Source organism: Mesoplodon densirostris, chromosome 15, assembly GCF_025265405.1.
Source record: "Mesoplodon densirostris isolate mMesDen1 chromosome 15, mMesDen1 primary haplotype, whole genome shotgun sequence".
Classification (NCBI taxonomy): Eukaryota; Metazoa; Chordata; class Mammalia; order Artiodactyla; family Ziphiidae; genus Mesoplodon; species Mesoplodon densirostris.
In genome coordinates, this window is record NC_082675.1 from 51,849,968 (window position 1) to 51,869,643 (window position 19,676).

The 19,676-nt window shown below is 46.8% G+C and overlaps 1 protein-coding gene across 8 annotated transcripts in view; it reads left to right on the top strand.

Moving 5' to 3' along the window:
• FHOD3 (formin homology 2 domain containing 3) overlaps nt 1-19,676 on the top strand; it is a 503,602-nt gene that overhangs the window by 283,959 nt on the left and 199,967 nt on the right. For all 8 annotated transcript variants that reach the window (XM_060118615.1, XM_060118618.1, XM_060118622.1 and 5 more), the window contains exons 7-8: nt 11,535-11,646; nt 19,273-19,367. In XM_060118615.1, coding sequence (XP_059974598.1) covers nt 11,535-11,646; nt 19,273-19,367 — 207 coding nt within the window. The remainder of the gene's footprint in view (nt 1-11,534; nt 11,647-19,272; nt 19,368-19,676) is intronic.

The following is a 19,676-nucleotide window of genomic DNA, read 5'->3' on the forward strand; positions in this document are numbered from 1 at the left end:
CCAAATCAAACTGGTAATTCACTATACCTCCCAGGTTTTTTTTTTTTTTTTCCCCCACTCATCCACATTTGCCAGTTTCTTCCTTTCTGCATCTCTGTGATTGTTTCACACCTAAGTGTAGAACTTTGCATTTTTTCCCATTGATTTCAGGCCAGAGTTCCAGCCTCAATATACTTTTGAACTTTGCTTTGCCCATTCATCACATTAACTCTTAATCTTAGTTTTATTTAATGTAAATTGAATAAGCAGAGTTTCTGTGTCATTGACCAAAATGTCGACAAAGGCAAGGAATGTGTAAGCCAGTGCAGCCTGCAGGTCAGCACTGATCATTTAGGGCATTGGGACCATTTTAGTGCAATTAGTGGGAAGGCATCTAACTCTATGATCATCCAGTCTCCTCGTTTCTTCATTGAGTTCACAAGGTAGGCTGCATCTGGTGGTAAGGGTGGAGCTTTAGGGTCAGACAACCTGTGTGATCCTTTGGGTAGATTATTATTTTTTTCTATAAAATAGAGATAATAATCTATAAAATGAGGATAATAATAATGAAGAATATGTAAAACACTGAGCATTGTACCTGCACCTAAGTGCTCAGCTAAAAACTCTTTTTCCATTTGTCCACCACCGCCTGTTTTAAAAAAGAAGAGATGCACTCAGCTTGCCAGGACCTGTTCACCTGGAAACTGCTGGTCCTGGCTGTTTCCCTCTCTTTTCTAAGTGCTCATGACACATTCATCCAAAATATGTCTTGCATGGGTAAAACTTCTATCCACTCTTTTGTCTTCTGTGTTTCATTTGGGCGATTTCTACTGACTTATCATCAAGGAAACTGATTCTGTGTTGAGTCTTCCTGATGAACTTCTGAGCACATTCTTCATCTCCTTTAATGCTTATTTCCAGCATTTCCATTTGAGTCTTTCTTCTAGTTTCTCTCTTCTGAAATGTGTCATCTGCTCATGCAAGTTGTGTACCTTTTCCACTAGTTTTTAACATATTAATCATTGTGAATTTTATAGTTCCAGTATTGACTCAAGTCTTAAGTCTGGTTCAGTTGATGGCTTCATTTCTTGATAGCAGGGGTGGGGAGTTGGGGCTTTCCTGCATTTTTGTACATCTTGTAATTTTTGGTTGAAAGCTTGGTATCGTGTATAGGACAGTATAGACTGAGGTAGGTAGTATTTATGCCTGTAAATGGGCAAGTCTCTAACGCTAGGCTATTAGAGAGGTTGTCAGTCTGCTCTCGAGGGGAGCAGGGTTTGGATTTTGCTGTTGCTCTGGTATGTTCCTACACCACCAGTTTTCAAGTTCCTTAAGGTATTACCTTGTGCTTGAGGTGAAGACTGGTTTGCCAAAGGGTTTTTTTCTCAAAGTTCCTTTTTCACTGTCAGCTTTAGACCTTTTTCATGCGTCTGAGCCTCAGAGAGGATCTCTCTCCATGCTCCTGTCCCTCCGCTAGCGATAAGCACCAGTGACACTTCCTGGACTGGGCTTTCTCCATCATCTTTGTTTTCGACGTTGGTCTTCAGAAGGGTCAGTGTGCCTGGGTCTTGGGTGGAGGGGCTACCTCAGTGATCCTGTACCTCCCTCGGTAGTAGGGGACCGCTAAAGTTCTGTGCTGAGGATAGTTTCCTGCTCTTGCCGCAGCAGCACTGAGTCTTATTCTTTTCCCTTCTCCTACGCCACCTGTGCGTCAGGGGCAACAAGATTTGCTGTCCTCCCTGTGGCTTACGGCTTTTGTCTCAGAGGAGAAGGCTCAGGGTGTAGTTTCCTGCCTGTCCAGGTGGTGTGGTGGCTGCTCCCCTCCTCCTATGGGATGGTTGCTGTTGTTCTCGTTATCTGGTTGTGCATCCCCCAGCCTGCACCATGGGGAGACTTTCTTAGGTCTCCATCCCTGCCCCGATCTTCCTCGTGGTGCCATGGAGGTCATTGGATAGAGGCTGTGAGTGGATGCTGAATCCCTCTGTGTCTGTAGTTCCCAGGGGCACCATACTCTCATGATAGTCTATCCTTGGCCATTTGCTAAAACTGTGATCTGAGTTTGACTTGCTGCTCGGCATGGTGGCTCCATCTTCCTACTCTGCTCTACTTATATGGGCCATTGCTGTGTCCCACCTTTTCTTGGTGGAAGGAAAGCTGTTCCTTTTTAGAATTCATGCTATTTGGTTACCCTGAAATCCCATCTCTCTAGTGGATTCAAGAAAAGTTGATTTTAATGATTATTTGGCCTTTTTTCTTGTTAGGTTTGGAGCAACACTCTTTGTAGCTTTCTGAGTAGAAGCCAGAGGTTCAATTTTGTATATTTAAAAACACAATAAATAAAATACCATGAGACCTACTCAGGCAATGAATTCTATCAGATTTTTATGTTTAATCTTTCCAAATTATTTGAATTAATATGTATTTTATTAATAGATATTTGGATTAAAACTAATTTCATCATGCAGTTAATGATAACAGATTGAAGAAAAAACAGCTAAAGTTTATTGGTATAATATGAAATGTTGATATTAAAAAATAACCTTTTAAAACTTTTACTTTTTTTTTATGATTGTAAGAGTAATATATTCTCTTTGTATAAAACTTTAGAAATACAAAAAAAGTAAAAATCACCTGAAATGCTACTATATAGATATAAAGATTGTTAACTTTGTACGTTTCTTTCTACTTTTTTTCTTTGAAATGTTCTTACATAGTTAACTCTAAATATATTATAAGCATTTTCCTGTATTATTATGGCATTTCAAAAACATAACATTTAATGCCTATGTAATATTTAATCATACAAGTGTACTGTAATTTATTTGATTTTTCTCATATTGTAAAATCAAGTTGTTTCTAATTATGCACTATAGAGCTCCTTTGTGTCTTCATGAAAACACATTTAATGAATGAGGTTGTATTTCAATTTTTTCCATGTTTATCAATATTTCATTAGGTAAGATTTTTTAAATTCCGTAAGTTGTAATGGCAGGTTTAAGTAATATTTGTGTCAGAGATATTATGGGTGCAAAGAGCCAGCCTCCCCTTTATAGCTATTGCTCTTTTGCTGGTTATTTGGCTTCGTACACCCAGAAAACTAATTCTCACTGATTTGATCTCTTGGATGCCCCCATATGTGGATAATCTCAGTGGAAGGAAAAAAAAAGGGAAGTTTTACTAGTCATTGTTTGGGAAGAGAGAGAGGCCAGAGGTTCAAGCCAGACCTTAAACGAGCCAGCAGGTTGATGGGACCCCATGGTCTAGGATGAGTCTCCAGCCACAAAGCTGGAACAGCAGTTTCTTCAATCCACTCTGAGGTGATCTACTTCAGGGAGCTGATATGTGGAAGGAACCACAACTCTCCAGAGGCTTATCGATAAACCAGAACGGCAGCTTCCTATTTTACACAGACAAGTTCCCCTGTGAATGTAAATGGGAGAAACAGGAGCAGGGGTGGGATTTTGACCCTTCTGCCCTTTTAGGAAATGTGGCCAAGGACTAGAAACTGTGTTCTAGCTGCTGGAGAGAGTAAGAATGGGTGGTTCTGATATGGAAGACATCTGGGGTGATGTAAAAACCCCACAGTAGTAGCCAATGTGCCATTCCTTAGGAAGAGATGTTCTTAGGGAGTTGGGTGGACAAGAGGACTGGAAGAAGCATAGGCTTCCTGGAGCCGCCCTGGGAATAGCCCTACAAGCTCAGGTTTGCCTTTGCCAGCACCGCTAACCCGCATCCCCGCATCCTCTCTCCACCTGCCAGTACTCACCTGCCCACCCTTCTCCACCCATCCAAGGAGATGTGAGCTGACTGCCAAATTCTTGCCAATAGCACATTCACCATTCCTGAGGTTTGCTTGTTGTCCACTGTCATGTTTCCAGAGCTGGCTATTTATATAAGAAAGTTCTTTAACTTTGATTATTCCTTGAGAAGGATATGTGTCACATTCCCCCAAGGCTTATGTTTTTGCACCAGAGGGAAAGATGGGGTTCCCTATAGTATAGTAGAAAGAATCAGATAGGCCTGGTTTTTCTTTGACTTCCTCCAGAAATTAGCTGCGTGACAAGTCACATAGCCTCCTAGACCAGGAGATTTTGCATCTGAAGATGGAGATATCACTCATGGGAAAAGTCCCCACCCTGGTTGATTCCCCCCTTCATTGTGCAGATACTATCAAGGTGTTTCTTCAGGCAGTATTTCAGTGCAGGGTTTTTGGTAGAGCTTAGTTAACAACAGTGGATTTATGTTACCTGTTATCAACTAACTCTTCATAGTTACATTGAGTATCCTAAGGGAAAGTTAGCACAGTGGATGTTTTCTGGTCTTGTCCACTTTTAGTCATTATTCTTTAAGAAACCTCCAGCTAAACCCCAGAATTTTATCTCAATAGAACATGTTCATTTGTAGCATTATTTACTCTTTTGACATTTATTTGAATTAGTTTTGAACAGTCTTCTGTATTTTACATTCTGTAAGATTTCCTACCACTGACTAGTAAAAACTTAAGGGGTTACCAGCCTCACACTTGGCTACTCCATTAATCACCAAGTTGGTTCCCTTTCTGCAAATTGCACTGGGTCATAAACAGGTCAGCCATTAGGGTTTGAGGCAGGTGACTTCCTGTCCTGGCAGATGTGCCAACCTTAGTGTGTTCACCCCTCCCTCACAGAAACCTGAAAGCCACAGCTCAGAATTCTGGACTCAGGGAACATATTTGGGCCCATACTTTATTTCTGATAAGATCCACCTCATTTTGCAGACAACATCACAGAAGGGGAAAGATTTGGAGACCAAGGTATCTGTTTGATAACCAGTTACAAAAGCTTCCGGGCCCATTCTGAGCTTTTCACTTAGGAATTCTGAGCTTAAGTATATGTTTAAGAGAAGTTCTTAAAGATAAGTATCTTAAGTCACTTGAATTTTTTGTTGTTGTTAAAATACTTAGTATATTCTTAGTTCTGGTAAGCTTGTAAACAATGTGACAAAGCTTTGTGGATCCAGTTAACCTTACAATTTCTAATTCAGTTTTAATAACCAGCATCCCCTTCTATAACATATTTATTCTTTTTTAGTGGAAAATGAAACAAATAGAATGAAGCATGTCTTTCTAACCCCCTTTGTAATTTAAATCCTGAGGTTTGGAAATTGTTTTCTTTTTATGGTTGCTGAATTTTAGAAGAGGAGTAGGAATTTGGAGATTTCGGGGAATACTTTTATTTCTACCTAATAAGCAGCATATTTGACCTGCTAAGTGTAGTTGTTGGTTTTCTCTAAGTACAATAAAACATGAAGGGAGTTCTGGTTTGCTTTTAAGTGCAGAATTATTGAGAAGCTGCCTTTTATTCCTTTTCCATACGTCTGGTGGTTACATTTTATCCCAAACCTAGACACCCGGGTTCTGTACAGGCTGACTCCACGCCCTCCCTGTGGGTTGACCCAGAAAATTAAAAAAAAACAAAACCAAAAACCAGCCAAGCACTGTGTGGACACCATCTTCCTACTCTCAGTCCCTGCCTCCCTGACACGGAGGTGACGCTGGAGTCCCGAGTTGTTCATGCAGTTGTTCATGGAAGCTCAGTCCCTGACTGAGGCTTGACCTGACAAGCGCTGCATCCCTGGGTCATCAGGCATCCTTGTTCCTCTGAAGCCTCATGGCCCCTATTTTACACTGTGTAGGAGCGGAGAGTGAGAATGACAGTTGCAGCCAAGAGTAAGGCTCATACTTGTGAGAAGCACAGTTCAGTGCGGGCTGCATGTGCCTGTCCTTGTGCAAAGGGGTTGTCTCATATTCCTGTTATATACTGTGATTTAGTTGCATGTTTTAAAGCAATATAAAGCATAATTTATTTTAATGGACAGCGCTAAAACAGACTACAGTGCTAGTTTTTCCTAGAATGTAATTATAGTTGACCTTTAAATTACACAGAGGTTAGGGACACAGACCCTCCCAGGAGTCAAAACTCCATGTATGAATTACAGTCAGCTCTCCGAATTTGTGGTTCCTCTGTATCCTCTGTTCTGTATCCATTGTTCTGCACCTGTGGATTCAACCAGCCGTGGATCATGTAATACTGTAGTACTTACTTTTGAAAAAAATCTGCATGTAAGTGGACCTGTGCAATTCAAAGGGTTATTCAAGGGTCAACTGTATATAAAAAGTAGGTAGGGCTTCCCTGATGGTGCAGTGGTTGAGAATCTGCCTGCTAATGCAGGGGACACGGGTTCGAGCCCTGGTCTGGGAAGATCCCACATGTCGTGGAGCAACTAGGCCCGTGAGCCACAACTACTGAGCCTGCGCGTCTGGAGCTTGTGCTCCGCAACAAGAGAGGCCGTGACAGTGAGAGGCCCGCGCACCGCGATGAAGAGTGGCCCCCACTCTCCACAATTAGAGAAAGCCCTCGGATAGAAACGAAGACCCAACACGACCAAAAATAAATACATAAATAAATAGCGTTCTCTTAAAAAAAAATAGGTAATGTGTAGCCCAAAGGCTGAACCTCGACCCACAGTGTGTTTCCTCCAGCCCTAAAAAAAGAGGGCTTATTTGTGTTAGCAGGAACCCACAGGTTGTCACACGGCTCTTCGGCACCATGGAAGCCCTGAAAGGCGGCTGGATTAGCCCTGAGCCTGTCCAACTCTCTCTTCTCCCCACTGCAAGGGCCCTGCTCTGGGAAGCGCTCTCTGTTCTCAGCAGCCTGGCTCCGAGGGCCCCTAACATGGTAACGCTCTCAGTTGTGTGGTATGGAGGTGTTCTGAGTCCTCTCTCCACAGCAGGATGACCATCTCCTTAAAGGCAGGGCTACAGCTTCCTGACTCCCTCAGGGAACCTCGCTGGGTGCTGGGCATCTGGAAGGCACTCAAGACATTGAAAGAAGAAGCAGAACCTCTTGGGATGCGGAGGGACTTTAAATGGGCTCAGCCAGTTCACCCCCATCCGGGTTCTGAATTCCTTCTGCAATAGCCTTAGCAAGGGCCACTCAGAACCTCTGGATGTGGGGAATCTACTACCCCAGCATGTGGTTGGTCTTAGAGCCACTGCTTCTGAGGCTGACTCCATGTTGCCGTGTTTAACTGTTTTGTGACCAGTTGCTTTGTCTTCCCAAGCCATTGATGCTCCACAAGAATGAGAATCTATTCTTACTGATTTTCCCTCAGTGCTAGATGGATAGGCCGGTGTTTGAGCCTGTGAGTCACTGCAATAAAACCCCTCATTAGAACATGAAGGAGCACCAGGCGGAGATGAAAATGTCCTTGGAGTGTCACTGCCCTTTGAGAAGCCTTCAGTGTCTGAGCCACGCAGCGGGGTGTGTGCTGGCACCCGAGCCGCTTGTTCCCGCCCCCTCACTTGCGGTCCTTGCTCCTGCCACCACAGTGGGCCTGCCTCTCCTTACCCATCACTGGCCTCTGGTTTGCCTCTTCTCAGCAGGTCAGAAAGCTCAGTGGCCACTCCTGTTAGAATGTGTCTTAGGATAAGTGCTGTGGCACCAGGTGTGGATTTTTAAGAGCTTTGAGATGAGTGGCGTGTTTGGACTTGGAGGAATGGCTGTGTGGCTTCCATTGTGGCTATTTTGGAGGGTTTTGATAGCTTTCCAGGTTCTGGAGGGCATCAAATTAAGTGATTTCTGGAAAAATAAGGGTTTGATGTAGAAATCTTTTGAAGTCAGGTACTTTCATTACTTTCAAGTCTGTGCAGTAATGTTAGTGAGGTATTTATCAGGAGGAGTCCTGCTGGATGTGTTTTTTTTTTTTTTTTTTTTTTTTTTTGCGGTATGCGGGCCTCTCACTGTTGTGGCCTCCCCCGTTGCGGAGCACAGGCTCCGGACGCGCAGGCTCCGGACGCGCAGGCTCAGCGGCCATGGCTCACGGGCCCAGCCGCTCCGCGGCATATGGGATCCTCCCAGACCGGGGCACGAACCCGTATCCCCTGCATCGGCAGGCGGACTCTCAACCACTTGCGCCACCAGGGAGGCCCTGGATGTGTTTTGATGGTTAGTTGGGACATGCTTGCAATTGGTACCTTTCATTTCCATAAAATTAACGTGCTAATGCTCTTTTTCTAAAGTAGTTTAACTATCTAATATGTTTGTGATTAACTTCACATAGTAAGTCTTCCAAACATAAATAAATGTCCACTTAGACTCAGTAGAGGCCCAATTTGTAGAAACCTAAAATCATGAATCAGAAGAGTTTAGGGATTTTTAAAAAATAAAATAACAGTGCCAAACGGTCTCTAAACAGAGCCTTTATTGCAAAGGAGACGATGACATGAATAGACATGTTGAGACTCATAGAGAAAGAAGGCTCCCTGAGAAAACAGTCAGTGGATTCTTACTTAGAGAGCCTCATATGGGAGAGTGGGTCCCTGGGACCATGCCGGCCAAGGCCCCGTGACCACAGAGTTGCCCAGAAGGGGGTCCTGCTGAGACCAGCTGATGGGGGAGTGGGCTGGGCAGCAGCCAGGTTCTTTCCCATGAAGGCACTGAGGAGGCTTAAACCACATAATAATAGTGTACCCACTGAGGAGGGCGCCAAGCCTGGGCTTGCTGGGTTGTTTTATTTACTTGAAGGAATTTTTTTCAGCTCTCAGCCTACAAAGATAGCACAGTTCATCATGCCATGCCTTCCCCTCCTGCCCCCAACCTTGTAGTTGCTGAGAAAAATACTCTGGAATTTAGTCTGTTCTCAGGGAGAGCAGAGAATGTGGGACTCAGGTTATGAAGTTGAAGACGTTCTAAAGAGTTCAAAGCCCTCACAAGAACTCAGGTCCCACTGCGATAAGGATGTCGCTGTGAGGACAGAAGCCCAATACGCTGGTTGTCCTCCATGATGTTGTCGGGGCGTGGAGTGGGGGATACGAGGCTGGCTACACATACATTAGTGGTTGGGTGTGCAGAGCAAACCTCGGTGTAAAGGGCATGCCGGCCTGCCCTTCGTGTGCAATACCGACCCAGTAGTTCCTTGGGGCAGATGCTGTTTCCTGTGTGTCAAATAAAATAGCATCTCCACCACCAGGTAGCTTCTGCTCTAGTCGGGGTCAACAGAGGGATATCAGGTGAACAAACTTGTATGTAGCGATTTCAGGTCATGATAAAGGATGTGAAGAAAATAGAACAGGGTGATGTGAGTGACCAGGGGGCTCCTTTAGATGAAGTAGTCAGGAAGCCACTTCCCATGAGGGGAAATTTCTCAGACCTGGAGGATAAGGAAAGGCCAGTCCTGGGGTGACTGGTTAGGGAATAGCCAATGAGAAGACTGAGTCATGCACAAGCTTCAGTATGTGAAAAGCGTATGGTCACATGACTAAAGAAAGGTGGCTGATGGAAGCTCCCTGGGCAGAGGGAGAGTGACAGGAGAAGAGGTCAGAGGGCTTGGCAGAGACATAAAGCCCACAGGGGTGGATTCCACCCTGAATGTGACGCAGAGCGAATAGAGGGTTGAGAGTGCCTGGGTCACTCTGGCTGCAATGTGGAGAATGGACTTCATGGTGACAAGCCCAGAAGTACTTAGGAGTCTCTCATGGTGGACAGGGAGATGGAGTCAGGGCATGGACAGCCGCTGACAGCCCTGGACGATGGCCTCATTGTAGGATTGGGTGGGAGAAGGGCAGGGTGACTCCCGCTTGCACTCAGTGGATGGCGGGGCCTTGTCCTGAGGTGGGGACTGTGGAAGGAACGTGCTGGCAGTGGTCGGTGGGATGGAATGAGCATGAGTGCAAATCAAGAGTTCTCTTTGGGCCATATTGAATTTGAGGGCCTGTAAGCATTCGAGTGGCGATGTCAGGGGCCAGGCCTGGAGAGCCCTGAGTCATAGATGGGACTTAAAACTAAGAGCCTGGATCAACTCACCTAGAGAGAGTGCACGGCAACGGACCAGGGGGAGTAGTGAGCTCTGAGGCCTTCCCACACCTGGAGGTTGAGCTCTTCAGAAGGAGCCAGCAAAAGAGTAGCCACCCAGGTAGGAGACTGCGGTCGGCCATGGCGAGAGGAAATTGTTTCTGGAGGGAGCAGTTGATTGTATCACGTGCTGCTGAGGGTTGAGCCAAAATGAGCACAGAAGAGTAACCACCGACCAACACGGAGGTCATCGGCAACCTTGACAAGAGTGATTTAATCTGCGCCGTGGAGGTAGAAGCCCTGTCAGATTGGATTGAGGAGTCCATGGGAAGTGAGGAAGGGCCGCCAGGGAGGGTGGCAACTCTTTTGAAATGTTTTCCTATAACTTGGAGCTGGGAACCATGGCACTGGCTGGAGAGAGATGTGGAATCAAGGAAAAGCCAGCTGGTTTACTAGGGAAGTATGACAGGAGAAGGGGCAAGGGGTAGGGGGAGGTGCATGTATTTGGAGCAATGCCTGTGGGTGGGTGGTGGTTTCACGCTGTTTCCTGCGGCGTGTGCAGGGCTCCAGTTCTCCCCTAACGCGTACACATGCCCCTAATAATTCGATGTGAGCTGATGCCTACGGGGGCACTGGGCCTTTCTCCTCTGCAGGGTGAGTAGAGAGCCTGGAGCCGATTCTCCATGGCCACGGGGGTGGGGCGAGGGGGCGTGGGCTGATTGGCTGGTCCTTACCTGATCCATTCATTCAGCGAGCAAACATGGCTGAGCCCATTCTGTGCCAGGTGTAGTTGCAGGCCCTTCAGACACGATGCAGATCAGCCCCTGTCCCCTAGAAAGTGCTTTCTGCCAGTGGGGGGCGGGGCACTGCCCAGCCACCTGCTGCGGGTGGGAGGACCAGGCCCAAGGCAGGTTTGCTGTTTCTCAGAAGCAAGATTTGAACCCATTTTCAGGAGGAAGTTGGTGTGTGAGTTCCTTGAGAAGGAGGTGCTTGGAAGGAAGTGGGGTGCAGGAAAGGAGACTGTGGGTGGAGGTAGCAGCTGCAGCGCCTATGGGAACAGGCAGGGAGCTGAGCTGGAACCCCCAGGCTGCCACAGTCCCCCAGCTGCTGAGCTGAGTTAGGGACCTGCGGTAGCATCAGTTGGGAGGTTGGGGAATTTCTCTGGGTAAGTGACCCTCTGCCCACGTGAAGGAGGGCCCCTGGGCTCCGTGTGGCTCCTCGTGGGTGCAGTGCTCTGGGCCCAGGACTGTGGGGTGAGGCCCCAGGCAGACCTCTCTGTAGTTTTAAGGACCAGGACTTGGTTCAGGTGACCTATTGTGACCCTGGACAAGTCATTTAACCTGCTGTGCCTGCTTCCTCACCAGAAAAATGAGAATCGATTGTTCTACTTCAGAATGATCTAGTCTGGATAAAATGAAGTAACCAACCCAGCAGCTGTTACCTCTTTTGTTGAGAGACCATTGGTGTGAGCTCTGGGGCCAAAGGCCTTGTGTTCAAATTCTGGTTCTATTTCTAGCTGTGCCATCTTGGGCAGGGGACTCTGTGCCTCAGTTTCCTGATCTGTGCAATGGAGACAATACTAACGCCTGCCTTCTGAGGCATCCATTGAAGGAATCTGTGTAATTGCTGAGAAGAGGGGCTGGATGCCAGCTGCTGTTAGGACGAAGCTTTCAGGCATCCCCGCCGTGTCTGCAGCTACACGATGGTTGTATCTTTTCTCTGCAGTTCCGCCTGGTGGTGAAGACAGCCATGAAGCTGCTGCTGGTCTTTGTGGAGTACTCAGAGTCCAATGCACCTCTTCTGATTCAGGCCGTCTCTGCTGTCGACACAAAAAGGGGTGAGTGGTCCCTGCCCACTATGTCATCAAAGTAGAAGTGCCTAATGTAAGAAGGCTTCCACTTTTTACGTGTTCAAAACAGAATTAAGAATGAACAGGGGCTTCCCTGGTGGCACAGTGGTTGAGAATCCGCCTGCCGATGCAGGGGACACGGGTTCGTGCCCCGGTCCGGGAAGACCCCACATGCCGCGGAGAGGCTGGGCCCATGAGCCATGGCCGCTGAGCCTGCGCGTCCAGAGCCTGTGCTCCGCAACGGGAGAGGCCACAACAGTGAGAGGCCCGCGTACCGCAAAAAAAAAAAAAAAAAAAAAAACAAACAAATGAACAGAATTCCCTTTGTGTGGACTTCCCACTGCAGGAAACATATATTTTAGGATAGTTAAGTGTACACAGATTAGGTTAGGGAGGGAACATTGAAAGAAAAGCACTGCTGGGCTAACCCATAAAGCTAACCCAGCTCATCTTTATGCTGTCTTCAGCCTCCGCGACTGAACACACAGAACCAGTTCCTTACCCTCTTTTCCCATCCTGTTGGGATCACTCTGACTCCTTCCTCTCTTCCCCTCACACCTGCTCTGTTGGCTCTGACCCCTAGATGTTCCTTGAATGTTCTCGCTTCCCTGCATCCCACAGCCTCGCCATCTCTCACCTGGCATCCCTTGCCTCCCTGAATGTTCTCCCTTCCCTGGCATGCCCACCCTCCCCTCTGCTGTTGGAGGATTCTTCTGAAGCACAAATATGGCCACATCGTTTTCCATCTAAAACCCGCCAGTGGCTTCCCGGTGCCCACAGGATTAGGACCTGACCCTTCGCCATCTAGCCCCTATCCACCCGTCACCCCCGCCTCCTACCCGGCCAGCAGCACACCCTCATGCTCTCAAAGCCCTCACGCGTCCCTATTCTCTGCTGTGCGGTTGTCACTGCCCGTCTCCCATGAGTGTGTGCCCTGCTCAAGGGCAGGATGTCTGTCTCTTCTTGGTGTCCCAGCACCTGGCTGGCCCATAGCAGGCAGGCCTGCTGTACACACTTGATGACGAATGAGCTTTGGATTTGGTTTACTGTAAAGCAGGCTGTGGCTCCTATAATACTGTGAAGACTGAAGCTAAAATGGGTTTTTTTGTTTTGTTCTTTTAAAAATATTTTGGTTTTGTTCCTCAGTAGGACATTTTTATTAATATTATCATCCCCACAAAGACTCTAACAGGAACAAAAACTTGATAACATTAATTTTTTTCTTTTCATAACAGTAACACTCTGTAGAAAATTTGGAAAAAACAATGTAAAGGAGACCGTAAAAAAATCACCTCTAATCTCACCAGAGAGAATTGTTGTTAACATGTTGGTGTATGGTTTTGTGTATGTGTGTGTCTCTGCATGTGCACACACATGTTTATGAACAAGTCAGCCGAGGGACAACTGTCAAAAAGGAATGAGAGGCCTCAGTAGTCCTCTTTGATGCAACCCACTTGTGTCTCTGACTTAGCATTGCTCAGAGACCCACATCCAGGGCTGAATCCAAAGATGAAAGAAAGCAGCTTACTAGTTGCTTTGAAAGTTTGAATATAAGTTAATGAAAGCCATCCAGGACCGTGAGCTGGGCTCCTGCACTTTCCCCACAGACACGCAGGCAGACCTCAGTCCCCAGCTCGGTAGATTGCAGGCTGGAGGGGACTCCAGGCCTGTGTGTAGGTGTATCACAGAGGCGGTCCCTAGTGTGTGGTCGGGGGCTGTGAGTCTGGAAAGTGGATCCCAGACAGGGGCGGGTTTCTTTCTGCCACAGCCTGTTGCCATCTGAAGCACGAGCATGAAGACCGTCATGGCCTCAAGAGCAGATCAATGGGATTCCCTGAGAATCCTAATGAAGGCTCTTAATGGCTCAGAAGCCAGGCCGGGCTTTCCCAGGGCCAGTCAATGAGGCCTAAGGCCAAAGGTGGGTATTTGTGGAGAGACTGAGGCCAATCCTTTCATTTGTCCTTGGAAGATTCGTACTCCATCCTCCAACTCTGGGGGTTGCTTTAGGACAATTAGCGGACTCTTCATTTTCCTGTCCTAAATTTCAGGTAACCCATGGGCCCTTGTCAAGGGAGCCATGTTAGAGGGGACAACCTTCTTGTGACCTTGAGGTTCTCCTTTGGCTTCATTGGGTTGGGAGCTCATAGTTTCCTTCCTCGGACTGCACATTTCATGGAGGGCATGTTGTGGAGGTAGAGGAGTGATCCCGAGGGCACTCTACCCCCAAGACTCTACCTGCAGACCCAGTCAGAGGCTCTCAGCTATACTCTCTCCCCCAAGACAAAACAATGGCCATCTTTTCCCAATTTGTAAAAATATAAAATCAAAACAGCCAAGGGGTTGCTTTTTCAATGTCACGATTTTTGCCTATAAAATTTATTAAGCTTCTGGAAAGTGCTTTCATCTGTCTGCTATTGATCACTAGTGGCTGAGAACAGAAAGGAACAACACTGATGGAAAAACTCAGCCATAGAATATCACGTGTGGTTCATTCCCATGTTTCTCTATGGCATGTGTGGTCTCGGCCATGATTTTATAACATATACGTATAACATCACCGTCTTTTACTGCTAGTAAAATTGTTCCTGAACCCTGTGCTGGAATTGGACATCTAAATATGTCATGCTCTTCTGCAGGGAGCAGCGTGACTAGCAGGTGTGTTTCCACCTGGCAAGGTTAGAAGCTGCTCTCGCTCTCCAGTCCCCTCTCAGCTGGACCAGCAGGTAGACAGACGCCCCAGAGGTGACTGAGGGCCAGCCGAGTACGTCCATTTCCACACAAGTTTATAAATAAGCCATAAATTTGACTCCTCAAGGTGGCTTTAGACTCATTTTGGGGGGGGATAGGGTGGAGAATGGGCATGTTATAGACTTTTTTAGTAGAAAGGAATTCTTTTGGATGATGAAAACTGTTAAGTTTAAAGAATCAGCAAAGAAAATCAACAGATGAGCTAAAAGACCTCAAAAATTACTACCACCTACAGCAGATGAAGTTGTCTGAGAACAAATTCCTCTGGTTGCTTTATAAACATCACACATCCCACACGTGGGTTAACTAGAAGTGTTCATTTCTGAGCATGGATGGACAATTTGCTGTTAGGCCAAGAGTGGGCCAGTTAGGGAGCAGCAATAAAAGCTGAGGGATCTAGGTGTTTCACAGAGACTAATAAATATGCATGAATTAATGAAAATTAAACGGGCCCCATTTGACCCCAGCAATTGCCCCTTTGGTTGAGGGGCTAGAATGAAATGGTGGATTGGAGTTAGTCTCTAGGGCATGGCTCAGTGTCACACCTATCTGCGCATACTGCAGGGGCAGACTCTATTTTTTTTAAGATTTATTATTTATTTATTTATTTTTGGCTGCATGGGGTCTTGGTTGTGGCTTGCGGGATCTTCGTTGAGGCATGAGGGATCTTTTGTTGCGGCACGCGGGCTGCTCTCTAATGGTGGTGTACAGGGTTTTTTTCTCTCTCTAGTTATGGCACGCAGGCTCCAGAGCATGTGGGCTCTGTAGCTGTAGTGCACGGGTTCCAGAGCATGTGGGCTCTGTAGTTTGTGGCACGCGGTCTCTCTAGTTGAGGCGCACAAGCTCAGTAGTTGTGGCACGCGGGCTTAGTTGCCCTGCGACATGTGGGATCTTAGTTCCCTGCCCAGGGATCTAACCTGAGTCCCCTGCATTGGAAGGTGGATTATTTACCACCGGACCACCAGGGAAGTCCCAGGGACAACTGTTTTGTCTGCATCTTCAAGTCAGTTTCCCTTCCTAGTGGATGGGGCCAGGCAGGAAGAGAGAAAGGCAGTAAGCACTCATGGAAGCCCACGGGAGGGCCTTGCTTTGTCATTTTGCTATCATCAGAGACTTCCTTTCCTGGGGACCTTCGCTGTGGTGATCAACAGGAAACTGGTCGAGAACCCTCTGCGCCCCTGGGCAGGGTGCCCCTCCCTCTGACTGTATGAGTTTGCCTCTCAGACACAGGGGGAGGCACTTATTTTGTTACCCACAGACTGGGTAACTTATTTTGAAATTTCAGTCATAAATCTTGAGTCCTGCTAATTTGGTTCAGCACTGCTTTTGAAGAAGTTCCATTTTTCATTTGAATGTGAGGTGAGGAGATATGACATAATTTTTAACCACGTGTCTAACACATGATTAACGGGAAAAAGAATCCAGCCGTCTTTTCAAGAGATCCCGTCTCTGACTTCTGCTCAAGGATACATTGCTCTGTGAAGAATGCACACAGCGTGGTGGAGGTTAGAGTGGGCAGAACTCAAGCTCTGTTTCCATTGCTGCTTCGAGCAGAAGCATACCTGTTAAGTGTTCATTGGTCATGCTGAAAGGCTTGGAACATGCTGCTGGGACCTTCTATTTGAGCGTTAGACCAACTTGGGTACAAGGCATCGTGCAAAATAGCTTACTATTTTCTTTTGGGTTTAATACAGAGACAGGGGGAGAGTAAGAGGGAGAAGTACTGAGCGGTTTATTCTGGGTTGAGGGAGGAGTGCTTGGTTTGGTGGGAGGAGGACCCTGGCCTGGGAGCCTGTGTGGAAGGCCTGTGGGTCCGTGTGGGTGTCCTCCACCCACCACCACCACTGCAGTGGCAGCTACTGCTGTTCGAGTGCCTGCCATGCCACAGACGCTGTTCTAAGCATTCTTCATATAAAACACATTTGTTTGATGAATATTTAAGTGCCAACCACATGCTTGCAAACATCAGAGAAAAGCCAGGCTGTCATGGAACCTACACTCACTGCAGTGTCTGGGGTGGAGGAAGGGGAGGTGGAGTTGGAGGGAGACGGATGATAATGATGAAGGAAATGACTGTCTCCTGACGTTCTCCATCAGTGCTCAGGAGAATTGACAAAGGGCTCTACCTCCACGACACCTCACAGTGAGCCTCTAGGGTGGATCCGATCCCTGCAGGTTAGACGCGTCTCTCTAGCCTCTGTTCATTCCACCACTTTGGGGCTCGGTTTCGTTCTCTGTTATGTGAAGGGGGAAGATCGTGTGGTTTATGATTCTAATACAGGACCATCCCCTACCTACACGTACACACACGTAAACCCCAAATGGAGCAACAAAGGTGATGCTGGTGGGGTGAACTGGACCATTTAGTTCTGACAGGTGGCAGCTCTTGGGACAGTTATGACTGCTGGTGCTTGACACAGGCCAGCTGGAGCTATTTGTGTTGAACTAGAAGGTTTCTTCCCCTTCCCCTTCATTCTTCTAAGAAGTTTCTATTTTCTGGTCCCCAAACAGTCAAAGGACAATGAACATTTATCCCAACAGTGTATGAATACTTGCAAATTTCCAGTCTTGAAATCCTTAAATGGTAAAAAGGGAATCAGAGGGCTTCCCTGGTGGTGCAGTGGTTGAGAGTCTGCCTGCCGATGCAGGGGACACGGGTTCGTGCCCTGGTCCGGGAAGATCCCACATGCCGCAGAGCGGCTGGGCCCGTAAGCCATGGCTACTGAGCCTGCGCGTCTGGAGCCTGTGCTCCGCAACGGGAGAGGCCACAACAGTGAGAGGCCCATGTACCGCAAAAAAAAAAAAAAAAAAAAAAAAAGGGAATCAGATATTACAGCTGAAGAACACGGTTTTTAATTAAGCTAGTGTTTGAGTGTTTTCATTATAATGGATAAACTGGTGCACAGATATGTGTGTCTGCATGAGAGAGAGGAAGAGAGGAGGTAGTCCAGGTACATCCCTCTCTCCGGGATGCCTGCGGTTGCTTCTTGTCCTTTCCTTCCCCAGGCCCTGTTTGACATGTGTGGCTCCAAAGTAAGGAACCAGGAAGCAGTTCTGGGCCCCCCCGAGCCCCACTAGGAATCCTTTGCACTGATGCTCTCTCTCTTGCATAGGCTTTTCTTTATGCATATGTGGGGAACCCAGTAGAACTCGTGTTTTCGTGTTTTGTACTGACGTTGGGTGTGAGTGTGAATGACGGAAGTTGTCCTTGTTATAAACATGAGCAAAGGCACTTGGAATGCTTGACCTATACCTGGACAGTGAGACCCATGACCTACTGACCACACTGATTGTCTTGAGGGTGGAAACAGTTACTTTGCTGGGCTTTGAAGAACAGGTGTGGACTTCAAAATAGTTTGATGATAAAGATCAGCAAGGAGATGATTTTCAACAGTTAGCAGGAAAGGATCATACTTTTGTGTTCACAGTAACAAAGGGTCATAGAAGCTTAGCCCATAGGTTCATAGTTTGGACCAACTGGGCAGCTAGTCCAGAGGAAAAGGCTTTTTGTTCCCTTTCTGGGAGCACCAACAGACCTGTACATCAAACTACATCTGTGGCTTTCACATTGTATAGTAGGTGCCTATTCCTTTTAAAAGTCTCCTGTCTTCTTTTCTTACTGTGTGTATTTAACCCTCTGGCTCTTTTAAAACTGCCCCAGTTTAACCCACCCATGCCCTCTCAGGGGCCTCCAGTCACTAGTCAGACATTTTATTGAGCACCTACTATGTGCCGGGCACTTTGCCAAGGGCACAGAGATAAGACAGGACACATCACTGCCCTTGGGGAGCTTTTGTTCTCAAAGCCAGGAAATCAGCTCTGACATAACCCATCCATGAATCAGCATTTGGAATCCACTGGTTTTAGGTTATTTCAGACTTTACTTTTTCAGCAAAAATAAGCCCTATCCCTTTGAGATCTTTATAGAGAAAGCAGGAAAGAGCTGCACGTTCCACACCGCCACACCAAGGGCAAGGCAATACTTCACTGCAGATGTTTATCTCCAGCGTAGGAAATCACATCAGGGTGTCGTGTACCCTTTGTGGCCTTGGCCTTGGCTTGGCGATCCTGAACGTGGAGGGTTTCCCTGCCCTCCCTGGAGCCACGGGACAGCCTCCAGGAGCCTCCCCCTGGAGCCCCACTGAGGAGTCACCTCTTGCACCAAACCTTCCTCGACCATCGCAGGAGACAGACCTCCCTTGCTGAGTGACAGGCTTGGCTAAGCGCTTTGCCTTCTAAGTGCTTTTACCCTGTGCTGAGGTGTGTTCCTGTACTTATGCCTAACTGTTCCATTTGATTATAAGCCTCTTGATGACAGACTCCCAGAGACCCAGTTCCTTGGTACCTGGTTGATGCTTAAACAGTTATTTGTGCCTTGATTGAATAGAGATAATATACTTCTGTTCTTGAAATGTTTGCTAGATGGACATTTCACAGTTATTGTTTGAAGTCCATTGCTAGAGTGACTGTAAAGCTCTCCTGCATCCCCTTTCCTTGCAGGAGATGGACATACAGAGAGTACTTACAAAGAATTTCCACACTTGGAGAGTAAAATGCATGGTCTAAAAAAGCTGCATATGAATGGATTTTTTAAAAATCACCTATTTAGTATAAAGGGAACTTTTCAAACAGATAGGCATCCTGACGCTGAAGAGTATACATTTTCAAGTAGACAGCGATGACATGGTATATCGTCTCCTAATTGGAAACATATTCAAGTCCATCCTAAGAATTGTGTCATGTTTTGAAATTTGGTGACTGAAAGGCACTGCCATCATTGGGTGATAAGTCTCTGGATAAACTGTGATGTGAATTGGACAAGGAGTGCTGAATTGCTGTTTCTGATGATTTTTGCTTTATTCCTAGGAGTCAAACCTTGGTCAAATATCATGGAAATCCTGGAGGAAAAGGATGGGGTCGACACGGAGTTGCTGGTTTATGCAATGACTTTAGTGAACAAGGTCGGTTGATGTTTGTTATCGGTTGAACTGTGTCCCCCCCACCCCAAAAGATGTGTTCCCGTAGATGTGTTCCTGAAGTCCTAACCCCTGGTACCTGTGCATGTGATCTTAGTAGGAAATAGGATCTTTGCAAATGTAATCAGGTTAAGATGAGGCCATTAAGGTGGGCTCTAATCCAGTAGGACTGGTGTCCTTATAAGAAGAGGAAAAGAGATACACATAGAGGGAAGACAAGGTCGACACACATACAGGAGGAAGACAGCCAGTGAAAGCAGGGGCAGAGATTGGAGTGGTACATCTATAAGCTGA